Below are 21,149 nucleotides of genomic sequence, written 5' to 3'. Positions count from 1 at the left end.
CAGCGGGTGCTGACGTTAGTTTCAAAGGCCTGCTCTTCTTCTCCTCTCCCTTCTTTTTTCCTTCTTTCTTCTTGCAGAACTTTATATATTTAAGAAGATAACAGATGTCTTTGTACTTAATCATCTTTATATAATTAAGTCGCAATTTAAAAAAAATTATATCCTATAAATCTGTGGGGTGAGGGAGATAGGAGAGTTGTGTGTTTTGTTTTGTATGTCTTGATGTTTTCAAGCACTAAGTTGCCTTCCAACTGTTTGTTTACAAGAGGGGTCACCAGTTGTGGCCCTCCAAGGCATTCTTGGACAGCAACTCCCATTAATCCCATCCCCATCTCCATTGACTCTATTGCAGTGTTGGCACCAAATAGAGGGACCTTCCATGCATTGCCCATTTCTGGTCCATGGGAAAGTGGCATTTCCGGGCCAGCTAAATCCTGATGATAAGGCAGTTGGGGTGAATGTGGCTTCCCTTCCTGGGTGCGTTTGCCTTTCATCCTGCCAGGAGCTCATCATTGTGAGAGTGGAGAGGGCAAAATAGTGTCACAATAGTGATCTCCTATCTCTAGGAGAGCTGCCATGAGTTGATAATACTAGGTGAAAAAAGGAAGTGACTTTATACTAAGCGGATTTTGTTTGTTGTCTGCTGCGCAATGCCCTGCCTTTTTATGGACATGCAGAAATGTGCAGTCTGTGCAGGAAAAAAATAGGAAGTAGTAGGAGCTTGAAATGGGGCTGCTTCTTCTTTTTGCCTGTATTCCCTCCCCCCTCCCCAATATTATAGCAGCCAGCATAATTATGGGTTGTACTGGCTTGGGAATTTCACTAGTTTTAGTCCACAGAGGTAATGTTTCCACACTCATAGAGGGACAACTGTGTTATTCATAAGTAGATTGGTCTCACAAACAATTCAGGACAAATAACAAATAACAGGCATGCGGGGTGGGGGTGAGATGTGTGTGTGGCAAAAGCCATCCACTTCCAGACCTGTTTCTTGATGCAGATCATCCCCTTCCCCCATGCATGCAATTTACTTTTCAAAAGCCTTTCATGCAATTGCTAATGCGGGGGATGATACCTCTATTGTTTGACCATTCAGAAGGTCAAAGTTTATTCAGAGCAGGATTGTCCCCAATAAGCTTGCTTATCTTTTTCTTCCTCCTGGCTCCTTTGTAGTAGTGAAACATTATCCTAGGTATCTGGGCATTTAAAATCTTGTGTTCTCCTTTCTCTAGCTAGATTCCTGATTATTCAGATAAACCTGGAGTTTGACAGAGCGTGTTGGATTAGTACTGGATTAAGTAGTAAGGATATACTCAATCTGAGTGAAGGGTATCTTGAGTGTCTGCTAATGGGATTGTAGGTTTGCAGAGCAAAGAGGTATAAACTTTAAAAGCATACCAACGAAAGCCTTGACTTCTGGGCCAACTGAGTACAGAAGATTGGGGGCTGGGGCAGAGATTTGGGTTCTGTGTATCGGTCTTTAAATAATTTTGGGAGCCATTTTCTGGGACATTAACGATGGTCTCCCCTTTGGCTTTCCCTCTTTCTCTCCAGTATCCTTTGTTTTATCCAGGATGGCTGCTTGTGGAGGCACCACCAAAAATAGACTTACCGTGAATAAGCATGTTTGGGACTTTCTGACCAAGGAAAGCCCGGCCAAGCTGGTGAAGCTGAAGGACGAGAATAAAGTCAGCATCTTGATCGACGGTGAGACCTCAGAGATTTACGTGTTGCAGATCATCATGCCCGCCCACGGGCCCAGCAATGGCCTCTACCTGGCCCGCAAGGCCCTGAAAGCTTTGCTCAAGGAGACCGAGAAGGAGCTGAAGAAGGCCCAGCGCCAGAGCGAGCTGATGGGCTGCATGGCCCTCATGGAGAAGAACCGGGAGCACGGGGCAGTAGAGCTTCACCGCCGCGGGGCCGGATTGATATCCAGAGGGCAGCAGACCTCGGGGCCAAGAGGTCTGGTCGGGGGCAGCAGCGGAGGAGTGGCGAGCTCCTCGCGGGGAGGGGGGGAGGAGGAGCAGGACAGCCAGTGCCCCATCTGCCTGGGGGAGATCCAGAACATTAAGACTCTGGAGAAGTGCAAGCACTCCTTCTGTGAGGACTGTATCACTCGGGCCCTGCAGGTCAAGAAAGCCTGCCCGATGTGCGGGCGCTTCTATGGGCAGCTGGTGGGCAACCAGCCAGAGAATGGGCGCATGCTGGTCTCCAAGGACTCGAGTCTGCTGCTTCCTGGTTATGAGAAGTATGGTACCATCATAATCCAGTATGTCTTCCCACCTGGCATACAAGGAGTAAGTTGAGTCAATCTTCCTGTCTTTATTTTTGTGTTCTTTCCTTCTTCTTTTTTTTAAACTTGGTGCGTTTGGGATGTTGTGAGCGCCCTCTATACAAAATGGTTGCCGCATGGGTCAGTGATGAATTGCCCAAAAAAAAGCCACCATCTGGTGTGTTGCCACACACAAAATACCCATTTCTCAGGAAGGCAAAATGGGGAGACTAAAATAGAAGCCACTGGCCCAGACAGGTAAGTGAAAGGCAAAGATGGCGCTGGAGTTCCAGAACACAGAAGCACTCCTTTGAACTACTGTTTCTTGCTCCGACTTTCGTTTCACAGAAAGTGAATTGAAAAGGCCTGGGCAAGTAACTTGACCAAGAAACTGGCTACCAGGTAGAAGAGGGGGTCTGAGCGCAAAACATCAAATCACATAAATGCTGCCAGAATGTGTTAAGAAAAGACCCATTTCACAGAAGGCAAACGGCTAATGCTCCAAGAAAATGCTCCAGTCACAACCACCCACCAAAATACAAACACCCCCCAAAATGCCTGGAGGAAATACATGCAGACAGCGAATCAACCAGCGCTTATTGGCCCGGCCTCCAAAACAAATATTTGCATGTCCGTCTCACAACCTGCTCTCTGCCACCCCTTTTTCTCCTCCTCTGAACTTTCCCGATCATTAGCCTCTGCTTCTCTTTTTCTTCCTGCTGGTTAGATGGATATGGTGTACAACAGTGTACTGTGTCTATTTGTTTGTTTTTTGCTGAGCTGGTGGTGGTGGTGACGGTACTGCTCCTCCTGTTCTTCTGGCCCCAGTTTCGATTCCTTTGGGCTTCTTTGCTTCCTGCTGTGCTCCACATCCCATGTCGCACCTCCTGCCCTGCCGCTGCTCAGAGGAGCCACAAGTTCAAAAGTGGCCAACACACACACACACACACGGTGCCCACCAGATTGTTTGGACGGCAACTCACATGTGCCCCAACCAACATACCCAGTGATTAAGAGATTATGGGTAGGCTCAAATGTCTGGAGAGTACTAGATCTCCTCAGCTTCGGACTGTGAGAGACTTGTAAACTACCTGTCATCATAAAGTTCAGAGAGCAATGTCAGTAAACATTTGGGGTGGGAAATCTACTGAAGAATACCATTAGTTGATAGTAAACCTGCCACCTGTTTCTTTTAGGGGAACCGTTTTGTGACAGTTCTGCCCCTTACCTGCAAGTACTCCGGCCAGCTTGGACCTCCTTCTGTTCTTATGAGCTGCCATCCTCATTTAATGTATTTGGCTGGCTGCAGTCCCGTGTACGTGGTCCCATTGGGTTTTGTGGAATTTTCTTGGGAAGACCAACAGGATTCAGACCATAACATACCTTGTGCTGGCTTTGTAGGGCATCAGTGCATCCTCTGTATGCTGGGCTAGCTCAGCCCTCATGGCACTATACTATTTCGGATGATGGGAGCTGTAATCTAACATTTAAGGGAGGCACCAAGTTGAGGAAGGCTGCCCACCCCCCAACCCCCCTTTTGAGGATTCAAATGGTTCACCTGGTCATTTCAGAGTTCTATAGGAGTAAGCAGCGAGAAATGTGTTACTTAGATGCTAAATATATGAGACATATGGACGAGGAAGACCTTGTTTGGCTTTGCTCCCATCCCATCCTCATGTCTTAAATTGACAATAAACAAAAAAAGCATAGGATGTCTTCCAGCCCTTTTGTTCCAAGAAGATGGTGATGATTATATTTATATGTTCCATTTTATATGAGAACTGGTATGGTCTAGTCATTTTAGAGTGTTTGATTAGGATCAGAAGATACAAATTCAGTTTCCCTGGACTGGGCAGTCTTGAACTGGTCATTACCTCTCAGTTCAACCTCCATATGAATTAGCAGTGAGGATAAAATGGCACAGAAGAGAAAGGAAATATATGGACGCCACCTTGGAAGAAAGGTGTTCTTGCCATCACCCAAAGTTTCCATCTGAGCTTTTCAACTTTTTTTTAAAAGTAAAGTCCACCCCCTACCCCAAGTTTCAGAAGGTTTTACTATGTGGCAAGATAGGCTGTTTTTCAAGAAAGTCAAGCCAGAAGGAAGAACTTTGTGGCATGCAAAACTCGTTGTGCAACTTTCTTTGTCCTGACTGCTTTTTCTTGATGTCCTTTCTGTCTTCAAAAGGTGACAGTTTTCTAGTTCCATAGATAGCTTCCATCCGTTCTCCTCTTTGTAGAAGAAGCATTTCCTCATGAAGTGGAGGGTGCTGTTGCTGCAGCCCCATTAAAGCATCCCGACATACTGTTCGGAGTGTCCAAGGACAGACAGGATTGGTGCCACGAGGCAGAAATTCCTTTTGTGTGTTTGGAGGGAGGAAACCAGCAACATATACTATACATGCGTAGTGTTTTCATTTTTCCAAGGCAAGTTTGAGACCCAAGCCAAGAACATTTCTTTCTAACTTAAGTTGCACAATGAATGTAAAAACTGGCACAGTAGAAAGTTAAAAAGAAAGCTGTTTGTAGTGAATACAGGGCGCTGCCTTCCAGCAGGTCAAACTAATGAATTTATTTGACCCTGTTTTCTCAAACCTGGTACCTTACAGTTGCCCCAAAATTCCTGTCAACACAACCCATATGGCTCCTTGAGATGCTATTTGGAGTGGGGGGGAGTGAGTGATAGGATTTGTAATCCAATATAGCCCTTATCACCAGGGTTGGGAAGACTGATAAGTCCAATATTTGTCTACCTAGGAAGTGCATCTCTGTGCCTCAGATACAGGATCTGTCTTAGCCCATCTTATGTGATCTTTTAACTAGAGATGACAGAGATTAATTTACTGTGCAAAGGGCTGTAGCTTTTGTATGTAAAATTGCTGAAGTGTTACATGGCCAGGAACCCAGGAAAACAACTAAATATGCTGTCGGTAGAAACCTGCTCTTCTTTCCCAAGTGTATTTTTCTATTTGTTTTTTTGTTTTTTTTTACAAAATACATCAGATGACCAGCAAAGAGAACCAGTTTTTTTTAGGAAAGGGATGGGATAAAAATAACTCTTGGGGGAAACCCAGTAGAATCACCTTGAGGCAACCTTCATACCATGTCCAGTTGTTTCAGCACCCATTTTTCCTGCTGTGGATTGGTAGGGCTGTGGAAATGGCCTCTGGGTTACAGCTTGATAAGAAAAAGGGACAAAAGGGGGGGGGGAAGGGAAATCAGTGAGAGAAACAGATATGAATGAATGGTTTTAGCAAATAAGGGAGAGGGCCCAAGGGCCTCACAATAAGGATTCCCAGAGGAAAATGATGGGGACTCAAGGCTGATGTGCTAGCATATTCTGCCACTTTTTCTAGAATAAACAAGAAACATTCTGGGTATTCCTAATATATATATATCTGTAAACGATACCTTAATGGTTTAGGTGTCTGGCTGTGGAGCCAGAGGTTGGGAGTTCGATTCCCCACTGTGCCTCCTGGGAGAAGAGCCAGCCTGTGTAGCCTTGGGCAGTCTCAGGGTACCCCCAAGAAGAAGGAAAATACTTCTGAGTATTCTTTACCTAGAAAACCCTGGAAAGGGTCACCATAAGTCAGGATTGACTTGATGGCACATGATTCTTATTTTAGACTATTTTCAGTGTTTTATTAGTACTGTAGAATGAACAGAACATACATCTTAATTTCACAGTTCCTTGAAGCAATTCTGGAGATGCGGAATAAATAGGGTCAAACAGTTGTTGCATTGGGTCTAAATTTTATGGGGTTCCACAGGAGGATTCTTGGAAGCCTACTAGAATCTCTAGCATTGCTTTCAGTCATTTCCTTGAGTGATGCTGATTCCTTCTGACTGGCAATCATAGCTGATGTTCCTCTGCAACTTTGTATAAACAAAATCATGTCCTTACCTCTCTGAATCTGCAGTCTTTGGCAGGGAGTACAGTGGACTTGGAGTAAATCATACAATTCGCCACTCTTAAATGTACCTTTCCTTTTTATAATCTTAACATGTATTTTTCTCAGTCTGCTTGCCAATATTGATTCATCCTTCTGTTCACTGTAACTCCCAGTGTCTGAAAGTACATATTATGGGGGGGGGGGAATCCATATACAGTGGTGCCTCGCATAGCGAGGTTAATCCGTTCTGGATTAACCCTCGCTATGGGAAACATCGCTCAACGGAACGAAAAAACCCATTGAAGCGCATTAAACTTGGTTTAATGCGTTCCAATGGGCCCTAAACTTACCGTTGAGCGAAGCTTCTCCATTGGGGCGGCCATTTTCGCCGATCAGCTGTTCTCCCCCGCTTCGTTGTGCGAAAATCGCTAAGCGAACCGCTTAGCGATCATTGCACAGCGAAAAAACGCGCCCTCCCCTCGCTTACCAAGGGCGCGAAAACGCTGCGCCCCGCCATTTCGGCTGTTCCGGCGGCCCTTTTAAAGCCGCGGAACAGCTGATCGGCGGGTCGCAAAGCGAAGGTTGGTAAGCGAACCGCTTACTGACCTTCGCTCTGCGATTTTCGCCCATTGGGGGCATCGCTCTCCGATCGCATTAGCAATCGCAAAAGCGTCACCGTAGAGCGAATTCATCGCTCTACGGGGCGCTCGTTCTGCGAGGCACCACTGTACTGTACTAAAGTTATAACTAGCAAGAGTTTAAACCATTATTAAACCAAAAGCATCTGAGTAGCAATTTAAATCCTTGACAAAGGATTTAAAGCTTGATTTCAAAGATGAGTTTGATCACTTTGGTTTAAATAAAATTCAGTTACTGGAGCTTATGGAGGAGCTGACTCAACAAATCCCCACTAATTCAGTGAACCTGCTCTAGTTGTGAATTACTTTGCTAAGCAACAGGATTTCGACCCCTGTCTCATAATACAGAATTAGAATTTCTAACTAGTAATCCTTAATGGGATCTTTGAACTGTAATGCATTTTAAATTAAAACAACCACCACATAGGCCTTTTTAAAAAAAGAATATTTAAACAATAACAATTTTAAAGCCTGATGTAGATTATAAGTTAATTTAATTTTTAAAATACTTTTTAAATTGTTGAGTTTGGTCTACTTTGAATAGAGCTTTGAAAAAAAATCATTTGTTGGTGTTTTCCTTTGTCTGTGTTCTTTGCTCACAGTAGAAAATCTGATACTTTGATCTACGAAATCACATTGAAATTAATCGGCAGTTCCTTAAATTGCTCTCCACTTTTTCTTTTCCTCTTTCCCCTCTACTTTTGCAAATCTGCTGTGACAGACTAGCATAGCTACTTTGTTGGCAACTCTTTCCTCCTATGGCTTCCGCGTTCTCAGAAATTTGACATTTCACTGAGATTGTGAGGTCTTAGCCACCTCCATCCCCTTTCTGGTGCCTGACAAATTTTTCAGCTGTACTGGTTGGAAGATGGTGGTAAGTTATGGTCCAAAACATCTCAAAGGCACCAGATTAGGAAGACTGTCTTAGCAGAAGTTGGGTAGTACCAAGATGTAGCTGGTGAGCTCAAGGTTAGGGAAGGTGTTTCCCATTGCAGTGTTTCTGTCTTTGTAAGCAGCTTGCCTTCTAATCCACGGATGTGTTCTTCTTGCCGTTCCTTAACCCACTGTTGCAGGTGGAACATCCTAACCCTGGAGTCCGCTACCCAGGCACCACCCGTGTGGCCTACCTACCCGACTGCCCCGAAGGTAACAAGGTGCTGGCTCTGTTCCGCAAAGCCTTTGACCAACGGCTCACCTTCACCATTGGCACCTCCATGACTACAGGCCGAGCCAACGTCATCACCTGGAATGACATCCACCACAAAACCAACTGCACTGGCGGGCCGCAGCTGTAAGGACCTGCTGTGGGGTGGGGTGTAGAGGGATGAAATAAAGATGGCAAGGCTGGATGTGGAGGTCACCAAGTGAGGAGATTGCTTGGGATTGAACAAGATCATGTAGGAATCACAGTTTTGGCATTCTGGGGAGTGGGGTGGGAATGTATGTGTTGCTGGATGGCATCCTCAGTCATCCCTCATCATTGGCTTTGTTGCTTGGGGTTGTTGGAAGTTGCAGTTGTCCAGGATCGGAAGGGCCACATATACTCCACCTCTTTATTAAGAGGAACTTGGGTTGCAGTGTCCTCAAAGCCAACTGGGTGTGGGAAGTACAGTGGTGCCTCGCATAACGAGCGCACTGTTTAACGACGAATTCGCATAGCGATCTAATTTTTTAGATTGCTAATGCGATCGCATTGCGATGTTCTGTATAGGCAAAACATCGCATTGCCATGATCGGTAAGCGTTTCACTTGCGATGTTTTTTAAACATTGCGATGTTTTTTAAACAGCTGATCAGCGGTTCCAAAATGGCCGCCGGGTGCCCAAAATGGCCGCCACAAGTGTTTTCGCACCTTGCCCTCGCTTACCGAGGGTGCGAAAATGGCGGCGCTATGGAGGAACATCGCTGAGCTGTGAGTTTTGGAGCCATAGGAACACATTAAATGAAGTTTAATGTGTTCCTATGACTTTATGTTCTGTTTAGCGATGTTTTTGCATAGCGACGATTAATCCGGAACGGATTAACGTCGCTATACGGGGCACCACTGTAGTTTGGCAAACATGCAGTACCTTATTGTGACACAAGGAGGCACTGCATGGAGTAGTCCTTTGCTTCAGTGGTCCCCAATGCGCAGACTGGTTGTGGGGGGTTCTGTGTGGGTGTGGGTGGGTGCACTTGTGCGGGTGGGTGGGCATGCGTAGGGGGTGGGTGGGCGGGAGATCTGTCTCCGCAGCTCAGTCCTCCCAAGGCCGGGACTGGCGGTTGGGGACCCCCTGCTTTACCTTGTCAAGCCGCATTTCAGGTTCAAGAACGATAAGACAGATTTTATATAGTAGTATGCAAATATTCTGAGGTATGCAACATATTTTAGCCTTATTATTGATGGAAATTGGCCATTTCCTAAACTGTACTAGGTACTTAAGGCTGTGGTCGTGTTTTTTTATTTATTTATTTTTTAAAAACACAACATGGTGGGGATGTGGAAGTTGTGTTTTAGATGGTGTCTTGTCCTTCTTATGCTTCTTCTCTGCATAAAGGTTTTTCTTCCTGGAAGGGTAGCCTTTTCAAACAGACAGTTTCACAACCACAGACTGAAGAAACTAACAAAACCACGAAAAAGTGCTAAGTACCTCTGCCCAGGGGGTTGGGACTGTGCAGCTAGTAGGCAGTGTGCCACCACTTGGCGCCTGTGGGGCCTGAGCCGTCCCATAGCTCTTCTGTGGTCCACCTGTGGCAGCGCCTCTCTTTGCCCCATTCTCTAGGGCTCTGACTCTGTGGCACCCTTGCTCCTAGGGGCTCAGAACTGCACACCTGACTCCCACCCCCACCCCCATCTTATCATCGCAGCAGCTCCATAAAATAAGTCAAGAGGGCAGGCCAGAACTGGACCAAGAGTGGACATTCGAACCTTAGATTTTCCAGTTCTGGTCCAGTGCTCTCAACTGCCACTCCAGTTTGGCTCTCATATTTGATTCCTTTAAACAAAGGATGGGGAATGCAGCTCCCATCAGCCCTTCTTACCCTGTGGTGAGAGATGATGGGAGTTGTTATCTGACCCCAATGTGGAGGACACCTGTCCTTGCCTTTAGTTTAGGCATTTACCTGAGACTAAAGAAGAGTGTTCTTAACCACGATCATTTTTCATGAGTCTTCGCTTTACCTCAGCTTTAGTGCTCTGTATGAGGATGAGGAAATGCAGCTGACCCTCGGAAGTTGCTGGACTGAAGCTCCCAGGATTTTTCAGCAGTGGCTTCCTTGACTGTTGCAAACGGAAGTTGCAGTCCAGCAGTATCTGGAGGGTTGCCGTTTGTTCACCTCTGCCCTGTATCTTTGGAAGTTTCATTTCTCCTTATTGGAATCACACCACGGATGTTGTTTGTGGAAGCTTGTGAATAAATCTCTTCCGTGAGGAGCCTCTCGTAAGCTTCCAAAGAACCCCAAAGCTGCCTTGAAATGCTTGGAAATCAAACTGCTGTACTAATTAAAAACAAAACGAAATACAACATCAGGATTCCTTGAGTAGTATTTTGAAAAGTTCCTTTTTTTTTTTGGACTACAACTCCCAGAGTTACTGTTATTTGGCACAGCTGTTTCCAAAAGCTCTTGGCTCAAATGTCAGGTTCTTGATGTTTTATCTTTTTCTCCTCCTCAGGTTTGGCTACCCTGATCCTACGTATCTCGCTCGAGTGCAAGAAGAGCTACGGGCCAAGGGGATCACCAATGACTGATCTTGTTCCCTGCTCCCATGTGCCCAGGAACATGGATGTTGTTTCTGCCGAGTCCAGCAACTATGGAGGGGAATTTCCAAGTCTGTCGGAGCCAACTGTTTCAAAATGTGATCTTGATCCAGAGGGCGGAGCCTGGACGTCAGGCTCAGATGACATTTCAGACTAAATCCGTCGCTTGAAGGACAGGAGAGCAGTGTGTATGTGTGTGTGTGTCTGTGTGTGAGAGAGAGAGAGAGAGAGAGGGAAGGGGGTGGGAGAGGGAGATGTGCATTTTGATTAGTTTGAGTAAGAAAAAGTCAAGCTAATCTATACAGTACAGTAGAGATTGTAACACTTTAGGTGGCTTCTGGGGAGGGGCTAATTTTTTCAAATGATACTCTGTTAAAAACAAGTGGCAACCCCTTGCATGTAGTACACAGACACATCAGGGAGACAACTCCTCTGCACCCGCCTTCCTGGTATGCTAGATTACTACAAACAGGGAGGGCATTAAAGCATTTATTTAATGCAAGGGCATTCAAAAATGAGATCACTGCTACACACAGTTTGATGTAACAAGCAAGGTCCAAAGTTTTACCACTTCATCCTGCATAATAGGAGGTTGCCCCTCTTCACTAAAAATAGATGTCATGAAGGGGTGGCTGTGTTTTATTTGTCCAGTACATCTACCTTATTCACATTTCATGCATGGGATTTTCCCCCTTTGTAGAAGGGGGAGGGGAATATCAGTGAGAGGAGTCTAACCTTTCTACATTCCCACTTCGCCTCCCTGTGTTCTCTTGAGACACCTTCCTGTCAGTGAGGGTTGGAGGCAGGCTTAGAAAGGGATGTCAGGGAGAAAAAGTGTGACTTGCACCCCCGCCCCCCAAAGTGGAGTGGTGGTGGTTCTGCCCTCCTCACCTGAGGGCACCTTTTGCTATTAAGCCACTCATTCACGTCTCTGCTTCTTTTTTGGCACCAGTGGTTCATGAACTGGGAGTCCGTGAGACAGAACAAAAAACCTCTGCCAGTATAGAAGGAAGGCAAGCACATTGAAAATAAATGTGTGTGGAAATGGTTTTGTGAGTGGAAGTGTGTGTGTGTGTGTGTGAGTGTGTGTGTGAGAGAGAGATTTGGGCAGGCAGAGCGGCTTACCTAGGATATCTGTGGCAGAAGTTGGATGTGTAGAGCCTAAGTCTTTCTGCCGGGAGGCCATTTTGTATCTTCTGGGCCACGCGGGATCCCAAGCAAGAAGGCTCGTGCTCTGCCCAGAAAGATGCCAAAATCAGGGCTGAAATCTGAGGTGCATCTTCGCCCTGTTCCCTTCTGGTTCTTTACCTCTCTCTAACCCTCCTCACAGAATTTGAAACGCTCCCAAGAACTCGACTGTTAGGAATGGGATACAATTAAGCAAAGCAGACACGCACAATCCAGCGTGCACAGTGCTGGGAGCTCCCCTTAAAGTGAGCCAGAGGAGGTGACCAAACGGGATGGCTACATGGATTTGTGACTGAATGGTGACAGGGCAGGGAAAGGTGGAGCATATGACCATCATTGGACTTTTGCACATAGCGGCTCACTTTGTTCTCGCTCACTTTCCCAGTCCTTATTCTGCTGGTCGCTTGAGGTGCCCAGACATCTGACACTCGTTCGCTCGCTCCCATGTTGTTCATCCTCTGGGATCAAAATCCTGCCCAGGATGGCAAAACTTTCCAGAGATGTTGGACTGTTCCTTCATGTTGTCCAGGAAGGCAGTGGCTGATGGACTCCAGGCACAGACAATACACCCGATCGCCTTCTCTGCCAAGGATAATTGGCAACCCCGTGGACCACACCTCGTGTATATACCTTCCGTGCTGGCATATCAGCTGTTGTGTAGTTATTCCAGCTGAGTCCCCTGTGGGACGCCTTGTGTGTCATTTGGATTTTAGCCAGGTCAGCCTGTGCTCCTTGGCTGGGCGGCCTGCTCCTGAATCTGGCACCTACCTGTTGTTGAGTGTTGGGGGCTGTTGGGGAGGGAGGGAGAATGTCTCTTGGCTAACTGTTAAGCGTGTCGCCTTGGACAGAGGTGAATTCTAATATTCACTCTTGTCCCGTACCAGTGAGAGCGCTCCTCTGATGCACAGTTTGGACAACGGGGGCTTTCTTTGCTGTTTTAAAAAGAGTAACTGAAAATACGACACTGGTTTCTCTTGATTCTTTTTAAGCGGTGTGTGGCAGGTGTGCTTGTGCGTGTGGTTTTTGTTTTGTGGGTTCTTATTTTAGTCTGGATGAGGTGTTGCTAAGGTGGGGGCATCTGTGGTCATATTTCTGTCAGACATGCAAGCAGGTCTACAAAAATTCTTTTCCCATAGCTGTTTTTAACGATCCCTGCCTGCCATTAGCTACCTGCGATTTTATATATTTCATTACAGCATTTATAAATTGCTTCTGTGCCTGTGCTTTCAGAGTAGTTTTAAAGTTTGATATAGGTCATACAGTTGAATAATAGACACACTAGTAAAGGAGGAAGGGAACGGTACAGGGATGAGGGCAATGGGCAAATTCATGTGTCAGTTGCTAATTATATTACATATATTACATAACTATTAGAATGAGAAGAGAGGAGCCAAATAGGCATTTACCCTAGCCAAGGGGGCATGACGTGACTTAGCTGTGTGCCTTCCCCACGTGCTCTGATTTAAGGCATATCATCCGTTTTTGATTTTTTCCCAAAGATCTAATTCTCTCTCAATTGGCAAAAGTTTCCTAGCTTGGTCACAAAACCATTATAGTATCCTTTGTATAAAACATGTTTGTTTGCAGTAGGTAGAAAGACCAGCTGAATTTAAAGAAGAACAGATGTTGGCTCATAATAACATCCAGGGATGGACTGACCAGAAGAGCAGAAGGTCTGAGCCACAGAATTTGGGGCCAGGATCTCAAGGAACGTTCATCTTCACTGTTTTTAATACTTGAATGTTAGATATTTCTTGCCCCAGGTTTCAAATACTAAATTACAGTATTTGTCCGTGTATGAAACAATACTTTTGTCTAAAATCATTAGATTAAAAATTGAGGGTCATTTTATATGCGCTTAGATTTCTTAACAACAACCATCAGTCATCTTATACACGGAAGTAAGGAGGGAAGGGATCAAATCGCGTTGATTTCGGCTTTCAAAGGAATCAAAGCACTTTGATAATTCCTGCTTTTCCCCCTCCACTTTCTTGCAAGGGGGGGGGGAAGTAGGAATCATCAAAGACCTTTGATTCCTGCTTTCCCCCTCCACTTGCTAAGCCCCGCTTAGATTTCTTAATTTTGTATTAGAAAATTTGGGGGTGTGTGCCTTATACATGGGGGTGTCTTATATATGGAAAAATATGGTAGTCTTAAATAGCCATGGGCAGGGATCAGAACTCAGGTTGTGGGACTCATGGTCAAGTCAGACTTGTGTCACACTGGGGACTCTACTTGGGTTCCCCCCCCCTCCCGCGACTCAGACTCTACTTGTGACTCAGAACCCACCAACTCCTCCCTTTTCTTTTTGGGTGAAAAGCTTATTTTTAATAGGGACATAGACCTATGACTCAGGACTTGATACCAAAGACTTAAACCTAGACACAAAGATTTTCCAACATCTCTGGCAGTGGGTCTGGAGGCCCAAGGTTGGGGACCACTGGCCTAGGGCTTCTTGGGGTTCAAGTCTAAAATGACTGGAGTGCTCTAGCATGCCTGGAAGACGAAAGAGTGGGCAGTTCTAGAGTAGAGAGTTTTACTATTTCTGCCCTTGCATAGCTGGTGTTCCTGCTGAAGTCCATGAAAGGCAGACGAGGTACAGAGTTCCCATCGTGTTCAAATCATGGATATCACAGTTAGCAAAGTAGTGGTGAAAGATTAGGAATGATGGAAAATGAGTATACAAGTGCCTTTTTGTTGCTGAATTCTCTCATGGAGAGAATTCAGCAACAAAAGGCATATAAAGCCCACTTCCATAAGCTTTATGCCAAAAGAGATAATCCCTCATTTCATGTGAGTTGTTTATATATGAATCTACCAGAATGACACCCTATATCAATCTCTGAAATAAATGACCTCATTGAACCAATTGAAAATTGTTAAGGCCCCAGGCTGTGATGGTATTCCTTCCGAACAACTGTGAATGGTGGGCCCCAATTCTGGCAAAGCTTTCCACTTATATGGACCAAAATGCTCACATGCCATGGAAGGTAGCGTTATTTGTGTTCCATGGGCACAGAGTGGCAATGCCTCTGGGAAAGCTGTCATGCTGCTTCCTTGTCCTGTGGGCAAGGCAAAGAGGGGCAAAAGTAATTTGCTTCTATTTTTGCCCCTGTAGTAGAGGATTACTCGTGTCTAAAGATGTGTTTGGCCCTAGAACTTCAGGAATGCTAGTTCTGTCCTAGGCCCAATGACCTTCTCTTCCCCAAGGTCATCATCATTCCCTTCCCATACCTCATTTATTTTTTTCTGCCTCATTAGAAAGGGTCCAATTCTGTGTAAGATCAGCACATGTTTAGATCTATCGTGTAACATAACCTTTAGCTGAGTATTTGAAAGGTCATTGTGTGGAAAGCAAGCTGAGGGGTTGTATAGGTAGGTAGGCAGAACATGAGCAGCTCTGGTTCCTTTAATCTGGCTTGGTATTAACCTTAGCAGATGGGTTTGTGTCGAGCCCAATGCCATGCAGACAGGACAGGAGGCGGCAGCACCAAGCTTGGAACATTTTCAGCTTGTTAAATACTCCTATTTCAAGCCAAGGAGCTGAGCAGTGGGGTGTCTATGTTTATTACCTGACTGCCATGCAATATAAATGTACTGTACATTTATCAGAAGCAGCTCCCATATTGATTCTAGACACCGGGGTGGGGTAGGCCCCACTCCTTCAGCATGGCCCTAGCATGGATGACATAAAGCAGATGTTGCCTAGAATCCTCCAGCAGCTAAAATCAAATTTCTGGTGTTTCTGAAAAGCGACACTGAAGGCAGCTTATGTCAGTTAAAACAATGTAAAAACATTTAATAAGTAGAGGGGATACAGCAGTATAACCACGAGTTGCAGAAGCCCAATGATGGAAAAGTCTTTGAACTTTCTCCTGCCTAAGCAACACTGCTGCAGGAAATCCCTGCTAGGTGGGCCAGACAGCCTCTGCTGCAGAACCTAAGAGGGTTCCCGACCTGCCCTCTGAAGAAACTTTCCTCATGGCCAGACAACTGTACCGTCAGGAAGTTCCGACGTCCATTTAAAATCTCTTCTAATGTGAGCCTCTTTTTTTAGGTCCTAGTGCCTTCTAGAACAGTGGTTCTCCAATTGGGGTCCCCAGATATTCTTGCACTGCAACTCCCAGAAATCTTGGTCAGCGCAGCAAGTGGTGAAGGCTTCTGGGAGTTGCAGTCCAAAGAACATCTGGGGACCCCAGTTGGAGAACCACTGTTCTAGAGCAATTAAGATCCGTTTGCTTCATCCTCTCTCTGTGCGATAGGTCTTCAGGTATTTGAAGATAGCCACCATGTCTTCTCTTAACTGTCTCTTTGGATACTCATGACCTGATTCTTTCAGTCTTTCCAAAGAAGACTTGATCACTTGGCCCCCTCACCATCTCTGTTGTGCTTTCTCCTGCATAAGTAATGTAACCAGAAACTCTGGTGGATAGAACAGATAGGAGACAGGATGAGAAGAGTTGACCACTAAGCCAGCCTCACTAAGAATGCTAAGAGATGGGTCCTTGAGTAAGGTCTTAACCTCTGCCAAAAACAGGCCAGGGGACAATCTCGGCAGCAGTGGATGAGAAAATCTTGTATCCCCCCCCCCCACCTCAGCCCTGAAATTATCTCTGCTACCTAACTGTTGGGCTAGGACAGCTGCTTTTATTTTCATCCGCTTCTGGCCATCTTATTTTCTTTCCTTTTATGAAAGCACCCTTACTTGGCCAAGAAGGGTGGTTTTGTTGCCATTGGTGTGACCCTAAGCGTCAAGGCACAACCACACTTGTGGGTCCAAACTACACATTTAGAGCATTGTTATGCTGCTGGTTCAAGTCATCTCACTGCCTGAGGCCAAGCAGCAGATGGCACCCTAGACTGGCTTTTACGTGCTGCGCACCTTGTCTTGGGCAAGTGAGGGGTACCATCTGCAGCTCCCTATTTGTCATTGAAATGTCGTGGTGGCATGGCTCTTGGATTCTAAAGGAAAACAAAGGAAATCCATTTTGAAGTTCGACCCCTACCCACACACCTCATTCTGTGGGTGGGCTGATCCAATTTGTGATTCATCTGTTCAGAGGGAGGTTTTGATTTTGCATACATGGGAACATTAAGAATTCATAAATGGCCTTGCTTGAGCAGACAACCGTCTAGTCTGCCCCAGAGCTTCTCCAGCAGCTGTTGCCAGCCAGGTTCTCCAGCAAAGCTCAGGACGCAAGGCAGAAGTGGCTTTAGCATGGTCCACTGGTGGTCAGGTGCCTCTGAACACACAGGCTTCATTTTGGCTGTTGCACAATATAGTCTGGAACGTCTGTGCATTTTTGGCTGTGAGTACATCTTGAGGCAATGAATCTCCTCCATGAATTATGCCTTGCGTTGAAGGAGCATTTCCTTCTGTTTCTCATGCCTTAAAAATGTTGCCTCGTTTACCCTAGCTGAACTCGTGCCGAAACGACCGTGGGAAGTGCTGCTATTAATGTAGAGGTTGCACATCGCCCGCACAGGTTCAGCGTTATACCAAATTTAGTTTGCAGCCTTATTCATATTTACTGGAGCATAAGCCCCATTGGGCTCAACACAGCTTACTTCTGGAGGTGGAGTGAGGGTATCATTTGTATCCTTGAGAAGTGTGTTTCCACAGGAAATTGGAATGGTACGCTGGACTGTTGAAGGACTTCTACATCTACTTCTGGAATTTGGTGCAAAACCGTTTGTATATGTATGTGTGTGTTGTGCCATCATGTCAGAACCAATTTATAGCAACCCTAATGGGGCTTTCAAGGTAAATGAAATATTTAAGGGTGGTTTTACCAGTACCACCCCCTCATCCCCCCCCCCGGTTAGTTTCCATGGCTGAGCAAGGATTTGTAGAGAAGTCAGAACCTTTTTTCTTATCCCCAAATAAATACAGCAAAAGAAATGACCCCTCATCTCCTGAGACCTCTTGCCCTTTGTAAGGAATATGAGATAGCTGAAAGATGTAAGGAGTGGGAAAACTGGAAGTGTTCAGCTTAAGTGGAAGTATGTCTTGTGTGTTAATGAGGTGTTGACATTAGCACAAGTACAAACAAGCTTTTTAGACAAAAGATATTTGCAAACAGAAACTTAGTTTTCCTCTACCATGGAGAAGGAAGTGGTCCCCCTCTGATAGCATTTTCAGACTTCTCCATGTGCATTACAGACTGGGCCCTTGTTTTCTTTGCTGCATGGAAGTGAATACAACTCTCTTGAGGCATAGGGGATTCTGGGCCAAAAACCAGCTGCCCTGGCTGCTTGCCACCCTGATCTTGGGAATAACATTTGGAAGTCAAGTGGGAATGAAGAGGAGGGGTAGGACTCTAGAAATCCACAAAACCTCACTCTTCCTTTCCCTGCAGATCAGACGTCCTGAAGTCTGGCTTCATAGCTCTCTTCATTACTGGATATGTGAATGATGTGGTTTTCTAGGGTAAGAGCCAGGAATCCAAAAAAGATTCCTCTACAGTATTTTTTTTTCCTGGGCGGGGAGAAGTGGAGAAAAATGAGATGCTTTCTGGTCTACTTTTGGATACCAGCTAAAAGGGTAGTGGTATGTGCAGGATAAAGTAAGCATTTCCAGCAATGCCAGTATTTTACAAGAGGCAAAAGAAGGACATGGTAAGATGTTATTTATTTCTATCAGGGCTGGTTGGTGGTGGTAGTTGTTTTATTTTATGTATTTGGCTGCTTCAAATTTATGGTTGGAATTATCAGTTAAACAGTATCGTTATGATTAATGGTTAGGTAGTCATAATTAAGAGATACTCAGGGCAGGCTGAAAACATTGTGCTACTTGGACTGCCAGTGTGCTAACAAAATGGCGGCCTCCAATCCATTCCGCCTCTATAGTCAAACTGGGCTAGCAGTTCCATTTCATCTCAACACCAGCAATTGGTCAATGTCCTCCAGAGCAGCAGGCTGGTTGAGGGGGAGTAAAATCTGAGGATTATGGGAACTGTAGTCCAAAAAAAATAGCTCAGTGGTTTAGGTATCTGGCCACTGGAGCCGAAGTATGGGAGTTCGATTTCCCCATGTGGAACTTTTGATTGAGTCTGGATTCGATGATCCATAGGGTCCCTTCCAGCTCTGTAGTTCTAAGATTTATTATAACTTCTCCATGCTTTCAGAAATATTAATAATACTCCTTTTTTCTGCATAGGTTTATCTCGCCTCGCTCCAAACTTTTTCTTTTTGCTGCCACAGCAAGCAGACAATACTGTTGGCGGCCTGGGCACCGTTTTGCATTGTCCACCACTCCCTAGCAGTCTTGTGACATTTTGTGGGGGAGAGGGTAGCAGGTGGCACCAAAATATAGTGGGGAATAATCCAAGACAATTGGGTGAAATGGTCTCCCACCACAGGGAGCAAGGTGAGGAAAAGAATCATCTGAAGAAATTTAAACTGAAGTATGGCTCCATCCTACTTATAGACATAAGGGTGGGCCACATGGAGGACAATTCTGCCACCCTGTTGCTCCCCATCTTCGTCTGTCTCAGGTAGTCATGTGGTTTGAGGAAGGGGGACTTCTGCTGCCGGCCCTAGCTTTATTCCGTCTGAAGCCATGGCTAGAAGCAGGACAAGGAGCGCATGCTGCTGTAGCACTTTCCTACCTGCAGGTGGCGCCATGAAGTCACACAATCTCCAGCCATGATATCCCTGTCTAGGTCTAGAAGGGAGATTAGGGCCCAGTGGCAAACCAGGATCATGGGCTCCCCCGCACCCCACTCTCACAATCTCTTTCTCCTCCCCCACTTCCAGCTTAAAAACATATGCGATCCGTGTGTGTGTGTTTGTGTGGTTACAGCCCTAAACGTTCGTTGATTTCTCAAGGACTGAGAAACGGGAACACATGGTAAAAATTAGAAGGAATCCTCCTCTGGCTCTCAAGGATGAGCGTCTGCCCAGGCAGTGTTATGTTTTCCTAGCGCTATGGAATCTCAGTCCCAAATGCTGCTGCTGCTGAAGGCAAGAACCAACACTTCTGGGTTGGAGTCTTTTGTTTCCTGGTGCCAAAAGGCTTTTCTCTGCACACGCAACCTTTCTCTTCTTCCACTCCTTGCCCCAACACTGGCAACACCCCCCTCCCATACCCCCCAGTATCTTGCTATTGCCTTGGAAATGGTGCGCCTACCAGGGGCTGGCTATTTTTAACCATCAGAGGCATCTATTTTTGACTCCATCCCTCTTGTGCCAAGGGCTCGTTTTGTTGGGCAGTGCTGATCCGGGGTGGCACATTGCATGGGCAGGGAGCAGGGTGGTGGCAGAAATGGGCACCCGGCCTATTTTGCTGCTGTCGGTCCCCCCCCCCCTCCAGGAAGGGGATGCAGTCTCACCGCTGGCCTCTTGGAAATGGGAACGCTCCTGTTTCCTTCTCTACACCCATACCCACTGAAGCCACTCAGCCTAGGAGAAGACCTTTTCCTTTGGTGAAGGGTGCTTTTCCTGTGTTTATGCCATCTTTGGGCATTTCTCTTCTGCAGCACAATGCACGTTGGCTCTCCGGTCAGGCATAGCCCACATCAGCCAAGTGGGCCAGTCAGGACATGTTGAGATCAAGAGACATGGGGTAGGAAAAGGGGCCGCTATGAGCCACTTCCCCAAGGGACTCCTGTGTCATGTGGTTCCATCCAGGTCAGGCAGGTTTGAATATGGATGGTCCTCTTATCTGCTCAACCCTGCCCTACTGTCAAGGATTTTTTCCAATACAAATAGATATATAGATGGAGGCTCGAATCCATCCACTGTGTCGGGTCAGGAGGAAAGGGGTTCAAAATTTTTTTTGGTTTAAGTGAAAATCTCCATATACAGAAGCCGTGTGCCAGTTGAATGCCAAGTCCCAATGCCCTTCCTGTGTGTCCAGAGGCATTTTGCCAGCCGCATCTGTGAAGGGCGTCTTGGGCGAGGCATGCATCTTTTAAGGGCAAGTTTTGTGTTCTTAATCTGATTAGAAAGCCAATTCTCTGTGTCTTTTTCTGGCAGTAAGTTCCAGTGCATTTGGAAGGGAGAGGCGAGAATTTGGTAACTTTACTCCATTTTGTACTCTAAAGGGGAATGTTTGTAGGAAGATTTATCATCATTTTGACCTGTATTAATAGAAACATCCTACCCTTTCCCTGAAAATAAGACCTAACCTGAAAATAAGCCCTAGTATGATTTTTCAGGATGCTCATAATACAAGCCCAAAAATAAACCCTAGTTGAATGAAACCCCGCCCTCCACCTTTGTGCTACAACCAGAAGATGATGACATGACTGTATTTGAATAAACGTGGATTGTTGTACATGAAAAAGAATAAAACATCCCCTGAAAATAAGCCCTAATGTTTTTTTGGAGCAAAAATTAATATAAGACCCTGTTTTATTTTCGGGGAAACACGGTATTCACGCCTCTGAGAGAGGGACTGAGGAACTCTCCTTATCCAAA

At 45.7% G+C, this 21,149-nt stretch overlaps 1 protein-coding gene across 4 annotated transcripts in view; it reads left to right on the top strand.

The window, feature by feature from the left end:
• The window catches only part of DTX3 (deltex E3 ubiquitin ligase 3), a 31,082-nt gene extending 18,397 nt beyond the window's left edge, over positions 1-12,685 (top strand). For all 4 annotated transcript variants that reach the window (XM_020778458.3, XM_072991174.2, XM_020778452.3 and 1 more), the window contains 3 exons: positions 1,555-2,297; positions 7,876-8,093; positions 10,454-12,685. In XM_020778458.3, coding sequence (XP_020634117.1) covers positions 1,555-2,297; positions 7,876-8,093; positions 10,454-10,529 — 1,037 coding nt within the window. In that variant the 3' untranslated portion in view covers positions 10,530-12,685. The remainder of the gene's footprint in view (positions 1-1,554; positions 2,298-7,875; positions 8,094-10,453) is intronic.
• The last annotated feature ends 8,464 nt before the right edge of the window (positions 12,686-21,149 follow it).

Source organism: Pogona vitticeps, chromosome 2 (genome assembly GCF_051106095.1).
Source record: "Pogona vitticeps strain Pit_001003342236 chromosome 2, PviZW2.1, whole genome shotgun sequence".
NCBI classification, from domain to species: Eukaryota; Metazoa; Chordata; class Lepidosauria; order Squamata; family Agamidae; genus Pogona; species Pogona vitticeps.
This window is presented reverse-complemented; position numbering and strand designations above follow the sequence as displayed.